Source organism: Harmonia axyridis, chromosome 5 (assembly GCF_914767665.1).
Source record: "Harmonia axyridis chromosome 5, icHarAxyr1.1, whole genome shotgun sequence".
In the NCBI taxonomy this organism is placed as follows: domain Eukaryota; kingdom Metazoa; phylum Arthropoda; class Insecta; order Coleoptera; family Coccinellidae; genus Harmonia; species Harmonia axyridis.
This window is the reverse complement of record NC_059505.1, coordinates 41,549,061-41,561,191: the sequence shown is the minus strand read 5'-3', so window position 1 is coordinate 41,561,191 and position 12,131 is coordinate 41,549,061. Positions and strand designations below refer to the sequence as shown.

General features: G+C 35.4%; 1 protein-coding gene across 7 annotated transcripts in view; it reads left to right on the top strand.

Moving 5' to 3' along the window:
* LOC123679945 overlaps positions 1–12,131 on the top strand; it is a 149,979-nt gene that overhangs the window by 40,729 nt on the left and 97,119 nt on the right. For 5 of the 7 annotated variants that reach the window (XM_045617526.1, XM_045617527.1, XM_045617524.1 and 2 more), the window contains exons 2-3: positions 1–463; positions 9,486–9,547. In XM_045617526.1, the coding sequence (XP_045473482.1) occupies positions 1–463; positions 9,486–9,547 (525 nt within the window). The remainder of the gene's footprint in view (positions 464–9,485; positions 9,548–12,131) is intronic. The other 2 variants (XM_045617531.1, XM_045617530.1) reach the window with 1 other exon arrangement.

Sequence of the window (12,131 nt, the reverse complement as noted above, 5' to 3'; positions counted from 1 at the left end):
GAGATAATAACTTCAACCCAAAGAGAAAACGACCCCACATCTGGTTTAAAAACCATAAAATTCGAGAAGGTCGTCCTAAGAAAGACTGTTAGGCACATCACAAGCCCAACAAGTCCTCTAGGAGAAGGGTTTACAGCCAGCAGGACTCCTTCTGAAGAGGTCCTACAGCTGGATTCTGCTTATGCTTCTCATTCCAACGGAAACGCTGGATCCAAAACTTCCAGCTTTACTTCTCTAGGAGATGCTAGGTTTTCTTCAGATGAGAACCTGGTTAAGTCCTTGGATGTATCAAGATCAGGGCACGATGATTGGGATAACACCAGCTGTAGTGGGAGTAAGGCTACTTCCTCAAGTTCCGAGTGGTATAGTGAATATAGAACTCAGAGTTTTCATAGCAACTCATCGAAGTTGGAATATGTTAGGAGCAAATCACAGTTCGATGATCATATTGCTAGTATAAGAGGTATGTGCTTATTTTGGGGGTCTTAGTTTAGGTGTTAGGTAAAGGGTGTTTTTTTTCGAGGTATATAACTTTAAGTTGGCATTATCGTTCAAGATGGCGACCGATTTAACAGCTGTCAAAAAGTTTATTCTCAGTTTGGTTTGGCAATTCATCATGAATAGATTCACGCCTGAGCAACGCTTGCAAATAGTGCAATTTTATTTCGAAAATGATGGTTTTGTGCGGAATACGTATCGCGCACTACGTCCATTTTATTTTGTTTAGCGATGAAGCGCACTTCTGGTTGAATGGCTACGCCAACAAACAAAACTGCCGCATTTGAAGTGAAGCTAATCCTCGAGTGTATGTCGAAACACCGTTACATCCAGAAAAACTGACTGTTTGGTGCGCTTTATGGGCTGGTGGAATCATTGGTCCGTTCTTCTTCAAAAACGATGATGGCCAGAACGTTACAGTCAATGGTGATCAGTATAGAGCCATGATTACTAACTTTTTCATTCCTGAATTGAACAACCATGATGTCCAGGAGCTGTGGTTCCAACAAGACGGCGCAACATGTCACACAGCTCGTGCCACAATCGATTTATTGAAATACACACATACATTTGGTGACCGCCTAATTTCACGTTTTGGACCTGTGAATTGGACTCCAAGATCTTGTGATTTAACACCGCTAGACTACTTTCTGTGGGGCTATGTAAAGTCATTGGTCTATGCGGATAAGCCACAAACCCTTGACCATTTGGAAGACAACATTCGCCGTGTTATTGCCGATATACGGCCACAAATGTTGGAAAAAGTCATCGAAAATTGGACGTCCAGATTGGACTACATCCGAGCCAGCCGTGGCGGTCATATGCCAGAAATCATATTTAAAATGTAATGCCACAAGATTATCTTGCGGATAAATAAAATTCATGTAAATCGAATAATCCATCGTTGTTTCATTGCAATTTAAAGTTCTATAGCTCTAAAAAAAACACCCTTTATAATAAATAGAACGGTCAAATAGCATATTCAAGCCAAGGTTTGTCATGTTCTCGCACAATAATGGAATGACAGAATAAAACACTATATATAGTAGGTTATTATGTTATTTATTGCTATTACTATTTTAATTATATATAAATAGAATACAATCAGTCGACCTGATCACTTTTACTCATATAAATCATTAGTAAGGATAAGAATGAATTGATTGATTAATTAATTAATTATCATTTGATAGGCGTGACGTGATCATTCAAAAATAACTCCATAAACTTCAGATAAAATCCAATTTACATATTCCGATATCAAATTCGTTTGCGAAAACATCAAAGCTCTAGGTACTGATATATCAGGAATATGCAAATTGTTTTCGGCATTTTTGATTCTAACAATCAAGATAACCTAGATAAGCCCTAAACAAAGCAACATAAAAAATTCAGGTACTTTCTCATTCAATTCGGAATAACGTGAAAAGCAATTGAGATATAATGGCCGTGTTTTGATCAAGATAACATTAAAACGTTGCACCTATATGTGTTTGTTCTGCAACATGCCTGTGCAAATATTTGTAGAGGTATGCATTATACGTGGCTATCATGTATGTGGAATTGAATTATGGTTAAAACTCCTGTTAAGTCGATAGTTAATGGAATGAATTATCTATTTAGTTCGAAGGAGAGAGAAAGTAAACGGTGTTTTTTTAGAGCTATAGAACTTTAAATTGCAATAAAACAACGATGGATTATTCGATTGACATGAATTTTATTTATCCACAAGATAATCTTGTGGAATTACATTTTAAATATGATTTCTGGCATATGACCGCCACGGCTGGCTCGGATGTAGTCCAATCTGGACGTCCAATTTTCGATGACTTTTTCCAACATTTGTGGCCGTATATCGGCAATAACACGGCGAATGTTGTCTTCCAAATGGTCAAGGGTTTGTGGCTTATCCGCATAGACCAATGACTTTACATAGCCCCACAGAAAGTAGTCTAGCGGTGTTAAATCACAAGTTCTTGGAGGAAAGTACACAGATCCACAACTTGAAATTAGGCGGTCACCGAATGTGTCTTTCAATAAATCGATTGTGGCACGAGCTGTGTGACATGTTGCTCCGTCTTGTTGGAACCACAGCTCCTGGACATCATGGTTGTTCAATTCAGGAATGAAAAAGTTGTTAATCATGGCTCTATACCGATCACCATTGACTGTAACGTTCTGGCCATCATCGTTTTTGAAGAAGTACGGACTAATGATTCCACCAGCCCATAAAGCGCACCAAACAGTCAGTTTTTTCTGGATGTAACGGAGTTTCGAAATACACTTGAGGATTAGCTTCATTCCAAATGCGGCAGTTTTGTTTGTTGACCTAGCCATTCGACCCGAAGTGCGCTTCATCGCTAATGGACGTAGTGCGCGATACGTATTCCGCACAGAACCATTATTTTCGAAATAAAATTGCAAGCGTTGTTCAGGTGTGAGTCTATTCATAATGAATTGCCAAACCAAACTGAGAATAAATTACTTGACAGCTGTTAAATCGGTCGCTGTCTTGAACAGTATTTCCAACTTAAAGTTATATACATCGAAAAAAACACCCTATATATTATATTGAATTAAATATATTTATTTGAGTGATTCCCGATTAAATATGCAAATTCGATTGATTGAAATTAGATATTTTTCTTAATTGTCGAATTTATAATGAGCTGAATATTTATTATTTTCTGTATCTACCTGCTGAAATCCAAAGTTTGGCAACTTTCGCTCTTCTAGTGTCATCGGTTGTTTTACGTCGTTTGGCGCGCTTGAAGTTTGTTTTCTGAATTTCTGATATATTTAGGTATTTATTTCAATATATTTTGAGTTAATATAAAACGTTGATTCACTATGGATCATAAGAAGTGCGTTCTTTGTGGAGAAACTCGCGAATATAGTGAAATATTGTATCACTGATATGTTTTCATTTCCGCGCGCTTCATGTCAAATTTGATAGTTCATGTTCAGGACAAAATTTGCGTACTGAAAATGACATATACTCCCTCTATCTATGTTTATTACTCTGGGGTCTTGAACGATGCACACGGTTTCGATTCTGCACATCACCAACTTGTCCAACAGCTCAAATTTTTCCACCAGTTTCACCATTGCTGGCTGAGAAGGTCCTTCACATCGACTAAAAAAAACTCTTGACTGCAAAATTGTATTCTAACAATTTCAATGCTCTGTTGAAACTTGTATCGTTCCATTGTTAGAACTGGTTATTCAAAATGAAATATCTTATTGGAAAAATCCGTTTAATGATGAAAGTCTGATATTATATTTGGTTTAGTCAACCCCCTAGTAAAGTGACCAATATAGTTAACGAGTAAGTGGCTGGTGGTCTGCAATATCGATTTTTCCAGTAAAGGATATGATTCACTGACCAACTCATATTTGTCCATTTATTCTATGTCGCCAACAAGTCGCACCCTGTATTGCGTGATTCTAAGCACGCGAAATGCAGTTCTTGGTGCTCGATCAATCACATTAATATTGCATTTGAAGAACTTCGTTCATAAATTCCATGTATAGGTAATTGAATAATATTGATTTTGGTTTGATATGGAATTGAAGAATTTGAGAAAAACACTGAGATGAAATCAAAAATTTTCATGGTGATCGCTTCTCCAAAACTAATAACTGCAAAGGAGGGGGTTTATGATAAGATTCAGAGAAAACACCTAAAAAACAAACAAATTTCAGCCTAATAGCGAATAAATTCAAATTGGGCGTTAAATTTTAATGACTTTTTTAGTTGACCATATTCATTCCTGGAAAGCAACTTAACCATAAGCTATAACTACTTCTGTCCCATGCAATTACATAAGCTGAAATTTTTTATATTTTCCAGGAATTTATGAATGACAATCACTATTTGAAACAATTTCATTCAAATAAATTACGAAATAAAGATTTTCAGATTAGATTGATTGGCTATCAAATATTTTCATTAAGATATTTATACTTTTGATCGATATCAATTTTATACAGGGTCCTCCTAAATTGGAGGAAAACGAAAATGAAAGATTTTTTGGATAATTTTGAGAAAAAAAATCTTGGTTGTTTTATACTTAGTAACTATTTCATTGTAGAGATTACTTTCATTTAATCATTTATTACATTATTACTATAGCAATATGTTTGAGGATAGAATTCAATGTTTTCTCGAAATTTCGAATGACCTTTCAATTAGAAAATAAATCTGTTACAACTCACAAAATAACTATGATATTTTTTTGTAGAAAATGTTGAAATTCGCAGCAAAATCATAAACGCAAAGAAAAAAATTGCAAGATTATTATTGTCAAATTAACCTATAACGTATCTATCTATTCTCTTAATGACATGGCGAGGAAAAGTAGTCATTTTTTATAGGCCTTTTTGGAACTCAAACCCATAACTTACCTTAAAGTCTAATCATAGAGTAATAAATATGATATAAAAAGTGGGAGTATACGCAATTTTTACATGTCCCCAACATGGTTAGATTACGTTGTCGGATTGTGATGTATTTTCAAATCCACAATTTTACTATATCGTTATGAATGTATATTATATTGAATGAAATACATTTATTTGAGTGATTCCCGATTGAATATGCAAATTTGAATATTTGGAATCCGATATTTTTCCCCATGTCGAATTCATATTGAGCAGAATATTCATTATTTTCTGCATCTACCTGCTGAAATCCAATGTTTGGCAACTTTTACTCTCCTAGTGTCATCGGTTGTTTCACGTCGTTTGGCGCGCTTGAAGTATGTTTTCTGAATTACTGATATTTTTTGTATTTATTTCAATATATTTTGAGTTAATATGAAACGTTGATTCACCATGGGACAAAAGAAGTGAGTTCTTTGTGGAGAAACTCGCGAATTGAGTGAAATATCGTATCACTGATATGTTTTCATTTTCGCGCGCTTCTTGTCAAATTTGATAGTTCATGTTGGGGACCAAATTTGCTTACTCAAAATGACATATGCTCCCTCTATCCATGTTCATTACTCTGAGAGTCTAATCTATGAGGATTTTAAAGAATAGAACAATATTTTCGTCCAGATCTATAGATTGCAGATGGTTTGAAAGTTTCACAAATCAATTGACATCAGCAATTTCCAAATAATTTCCTCCTACTCACTGTACACTCTATGGCTTCCACCATACACTTTTATCCACGTTTTCTTCTTCTTATCTATCAATTCTTGGCCTATCCCTTCAAAATTATACCCACATGATTCCTACCAGCAATATATCAGTTGACTCCTTCCAAAAATAGATTTTTGGGTTAGATTGAATGTCCTCTTTCACGTAGTACCCTCTATGGATTCAACCATAGACTTTCATCCAGGTTATCTTCTTCTTATCAATAAATTCTTGGCCTATCCCTTCAGAATTATACCCACATCATTCCTACAAGCATTATATCAGTTAACCCCTTCCAAAAATAGAATTTCGGTTCAGATTGAAAGGCAATCCTTCTAATTGCGTATTTCAAGAATTGGGTCAGATTATGTGCGTGACCGCGAAGAAGTCTTCGGGAATTGGTATTGATAAAACGTGCAATAACCCCCGTACCACGTTATCCTGGATTTATGGGAAGGATGTTGAGGCATATCGAAGTCAGTTGGTTTGCTGGGGGTTGCGCATTTTTATGGATGATCCGTTCAACCTAGCTAACGAACCTTCAGTTCCATGCAAACTTGGAATCGGGCTGTTGTTCGATAAACGCGGCGGTGGGTTCCGTTGGTGCATTCAGTGTTTTGCGCCGTTCTGCGTTTTTGAACATTTTGGTAGGTTCGTCCTGTTTAGTTTTCTAATGCTTCGTTTTCTTATTTTTTTTTATTCTATGTGTAAAGTTCTGAAATTGTTCTCTGTGATCGGGCCTAGCACATCGTTATTCGAAACATATTCAAAGGACTAAAAATTGCTCTTCAATATTGAAAATATCACAGAAATACCCTGAAAACTTTGGTGATTTCGTCAAAATCTATGTAATTTTCGAGAATTAATTCATAATAAAAATTTTAAATCTCTGCTTGGCGCCATTATTCAGGGTGATCAATAAACATTTCTTCATGAAAGAAATTTCATAGTTCAAGATATCTTGAATTTATCGGTAGAATTATCTCGAAAATTGAAGTTGTTTCACCCTTCACGAATGTCTCACCTGAATTCTCCTCAAATTATTTAGGAAAACTTTCAATCAACAAGCTGGATGAAGAATAGAACAAAAACAGCAAATAAATTGAAAATATTTGATCTTGAAAACAATTAATCAAAAATAAAATATTTTCAGTTCAGCAGATATTGTTCAAAATGATATTCCTCCATTTTAATGCATTTTTGAGCACGTTGATATGATATAGTTGTTTCACAGATATTCGGTTGTATTTCTTTCATAAGGGAATGTTTATTGGCACCCTGTATGACGGTGGCAAGCTGAGTTTTAGAATGTTGTTTATGAATTAATTCGTTGTGGTTACGAAAACGAAGAAAATTATGATATTGACGTACAGAGTGATCCAATATTCAACAAAATAGAAAAAGTCTAAAATTTCGTTAGTCCGGATCTGATTTATTCGATTTCAGAAATATTGAAGGAAGCCGATAGTAATGGGCGACAAAACTTCAAAAATTGAAATTATTCGGTGGATTTGTTGAAGAGTTATTGAAATAAAAAAATGTCACTCATAAGGGAATGTTTATTGATCACCCTGTATGACCGTGCCAAGCAGAGATTAAGAATTTTTATAATGAATTGATTCTTTGTGGTTCCGATAATGGGAAAAAATCATAATGTTCACGTACAGGGTGATCCAATATTCACGAAGATAGGAAAAATCTGAAATTTTCCTAGTCCGGATCTTATTTACTCGAATTCAGAAATATTGAAGGAAGGCGATAGGAAAGGTTGACAAAACTTCAAAATTTGAAATTATTCGGTCGATTAGTTAAAGAGTTATTGAACTGTAAAATTTCACTTATAAGATGAACATCACTCTGTATATCCCCAACGAAGGCACTCAGGCGATTGAAACATCTTGATGCGGGTCCTCCATGATGACCTTCATTTATGGTATTCGTTTGTCGCATTCTTCCCGGGACATCCTGTATACATATTGTATAAGATATTATGGAACTTTTGCGAAAAGTTCGATTGCTTCTTTATTGATTCGCCTAGTAGTAAACATTATTTTGTTATTCCGGAGCCCATTTCATATTTCTAAAAGATGAATTATTACATTCACAGAATGTCACGCTATGAAGATTCACGCACACAATATTTTTATTCCAAGTTATATAGGTCTTTAGGAACATGAATGTATCTCGGAGGTCTTTTATACGGTTTTTATGATATCTACTATAAGATTATATGGATCACTCAATTACTTTTCTGTTTTTTATCTATATTGAGATTTACAATTTACTCGTTTAATTGTCTTCATCAACTGATATCAAAGCATAATAACCTTAATCAGTATCAAAAATGACACAATTCATGTTGGTAGTCCAATCCATATCAACAATGAAAATTATTCAATATAAAGCTGCAACCATCTTGATGAAATCTTACTTATCACGCTGGTCATAAAGAAACACCGATGATAAAATTATTGAAAATAATTGATGATGAGGTCACTATGTTGAGTTTTATGGGCGATTAAATTTTTTCTTCAAATAAATCCGCTATTTAGACTTCGTATTCAGTTGATAAGATTCATCGTTCTGCTATATTTAGAAATGATCTTGTCACCATTTCTAATTACCTACCAATCGAGGAGTTGTGTGGGCAGTTTTTGCATTTTCTGGCTCGTAAAAGTAACAATAGGCAATTCTGATGGAATACGTTTATATCATGTCACATAAAAAAATCATTCTTATATTAATCTACCATACCTGAGAAATTTAGTGGAATTTTACTGTTCATTTCGTTCACCAATGGACATATTCAGATTGTATCTCCATGTTTACTACTTCCCAAATGTCACCTATTCAATATCCTTGATTATGACATAACCAGTTGATCAATTCGATTCTTATGAAGGGTGTTTTTTTTAGAGCTATAGAACTTTAAAATGCAATAAAACAACGATGGATTATTCGATTGACATGAATTTTATTCATCCACAAGATAATCTTGTGGCATTACATTTTAAAAATGATTTTTTGGCATATGACCGCCACGGCTGGCTCGGATGTAGTCCAATTTGGACGTCCGATTTTCGATGACTTTTTCCAATATTTCTGGTCGTATATCGGCAATAACACGGCGAATGTTGTCTTCCAAATGGTCAAGGGTATGTGGCTTATCCGCATAGACCAATGACTTTACATAGCCCCCCAGAAAGTAGTCTAGCAGTGTTTAATCACAAGATCTTGGAGGCCAATTCACAGGTCCAAAACGTGAAATTAGGCGGTCACCAAACGTGTCTTTCAATAAATCGATTGTGGCACCAGCTGTGTGACATGTTGCGCCGTCTTGTTGGAACCACAGCTCCTGGACATCATGGTTGTTCAATTTAGGAATGAAAAAGTTAGTAATCATGGCTCTATACCGATCACCATTGACTGTAACGTTCTGGCCATCATCGTTTTTGAAGAAGTACGGACCAATGATTCCACCAGCCCATGAAGCGCACCAAACGCTTATCTTCGAAATAAAATTGCACTATTTGCAAGCGTTGTTCAGGCGGGAGTCTATTCATGATGAATTGCCAAACCAAACTGAGAATAAATCACTTGACAGCTGTTAAGTCGGTCGCCATCTTGAACAGTAATGCCAACTTAAAGTTATATACCTCGAAAAAAAAACACCCGTTATATCCAAAGTCACTTGAACTGGCCCATAAAAACCCTTGGCCAGAAGTCTCTTTGGTGTATTTTATATCAATATAAATCTTCTTATTGGAAAACCCACAACTTTTGTCTACAACTTTTTTTCTGTCGATGATAACACAAATCTAATTTACCATTTATCTTTGCAGATGAACAAGAAAGAGTACAGAAGAAGACATTCGTCAAATGGATCAATTCATATTTGTCCAAGGTGAGTTTTTCTACATTCTATGTAGGGATTCACGGCTTGGCTTGATTTTCAAGCTACTTGGCTTGAATTCGACTTAATTTCAAGTCAAGCTCAAGTGAAGTAGTAGTTTTTTCAACTCAAGTCAAGTTGAGTATGTATTTATCAAGTACTTGAATCGTATCAAGCTACTTGATTTTTAGCAGTTTTATTGTGTAGTGTCACATCATTAGAAAAATGATGTAATGAGAAGAAACCTTGCAGAAACACTTTTATTTATTAAACTTATTGTATAAAAGAACCGATAATATCAACTTTTTTGAAATAGAAACATTAATTAAATCACTATGAAGCATAACAAAATAAAAAAATAAAGTTTCTTAATATTGAGAAACATCCAGGATCTAAGACACTGAGGCACCTTATAGATTTGTCGCCTAACTTATTGCGGGTTTTTATAACTGTAAGAGCAGCTCTGGAAAATTGTCTTTCAACAGAAGCTGAAGATACTGGCGTTGATATAAATCCTTGGCCATTTTGGCCAAGTTTGTAAAGATATTTCTGAAGCTACCAAAATCTACCAATAGATTCCATAGAAATGTGAGGAAACTACTAATAAAGTCCTACTGGCGAATGCTTCAGTCTCGCGGCGCTCGAGGAATCCCCTTATTTAGATTAAGCGCGCACGAGATTGCAGAAATATATGCCGTGCATATCAAGCTCAAGTAATATCAAGTAGCTCGATATCAAGCCAAGCAATGAATATCCAAAATCAAGTCAAGCTCAAGTATGTAATTTTCCACAAGCTTGATTTTCAAGACAAGTATAGTTGGTTAAAATGTCAAGCTATTTGGATTGATGAATCCCTAATTTTATGTATTAGTTGAAATAACAGCATGCAGAAAAAAAACACATATTCCCTTTCTCAATTTTTCCAAAAATATCAGAATATTAACATAGAAATATCGAATTTCCATGAATTCATAAATTTATATTTGGAATATTCACACTTAGAGATCTTTTCATGTATGAAACAATGAATTGATTGTTTCTTATCGTTGGGAGATTTCAACATCGACGATCACTCACGAATTTGATGGCGTTAAATAGGCTTGACGTCATAAGGCGCCTCGGCGCTTGAATCGTTGGCTGGGGTTCCACTATTGTCGTCCAAGTCGATGACGGAATCTCATTCAGCATTTTATTTTTACACCTGGAAATGTCCTCAAGAAAACTAAGAACACAGGTGATGATCGTATTACAAGCACAGGCACACTGATGTTTGTTATTGTTTTGACTTTTGACTCTTTTGTAAGAAAACAAATCTGTTGTCGTATCATTATCAGTGGTCTAATGCATGAAGACGAATCTAACCTAACCTAACCTAACTTAACCTAACTTGGTTTGGTGAACTCAAAATAAATGTAATAATGTTCAAAAATAATAACGGAACAAGACGACCAGCCGATCTACTAAGCCAATAGAAGTACCTTCAGAGTGTCCAAAATTTGATACTTACTGAAAGCATCTCGAGAACTTTAAGACTTTAAGGACTCCAGATCTTTTTTTTTTGGAATAATAAGATATCAGAAAGCCGATCATAGATATCTTGATTAATTCTCAATTTCAAATATTTGGGCATATCTTAGTTCCTGTTCAATATATTCGAAAAATTGTAAAACGTTTTTTTCAATACTTTTTATGGTTTATATAACAGGTGTTTTTTTTCAAAGTATATAACTTTAAGTTGGCATTACTGTTCAAGATGGCGACCGATTTAACAGTTGTCAAGTGATTCATTCTCAGTTTGGTTTGGCAATTCATCATGAATAGACTCACGCCTGAACAACGCTTGCAAATAGTGCAATTTTATTTCGAAAATAATGGTTCTGTGCAGAATACGTATCGCGCACTACGTCCATTTTATTTTGTTTAGCGATGAAGCGCACTTCTGGTTGAATGGCTACGTCAACAAGCAAAACTGCCGCATTTGGAGTGAAGCTAATCCACAAGTGTATGTCGAAACACCGTTACATCCAGAAAAACTGACTGTTTGGTGCTCTTTATGGGCTGGTGGAATCATTGGTCCGTACTTCTTCAAAAACGATGATGGCCAGAACGTTACAGTCAATGGTGATCGGTATAGAGCCATGATTACTAACTTTTTCATTCCTGAATTGAACAACCATGATGTCCAGGAGCTGTGATTCCAACAAGACGGCGCAACATGTCACACAGCTCATGCCACAATCGATTTATTCAAAGACACGTTTGATGACCGCCTAATTTCACGTTTTGGACCTGTGAATTGGCCTCCAAGATCTTGTGATTTAACACCGCTAGACTACTTTCTGTTGTGCTATGTAAAGTCATTGGTCTATACGGATAAGCCACAAACCCTTGACCATTTGGAAGACAACATTCGCCCTGTTATTGCCCATATACGGCCACAAATGTTGGAAAAAGTCATCGAAAATTGGACGTCCAGATTGGACTACATCCGAGCCAGCCGTGGCGGTCATATGCCAGAAATCATATTCAAAATGTAATGCCACAAGATTATTTTGCGGATAAATAAAATTCATGTCAATCGAATAATCCATCGTTG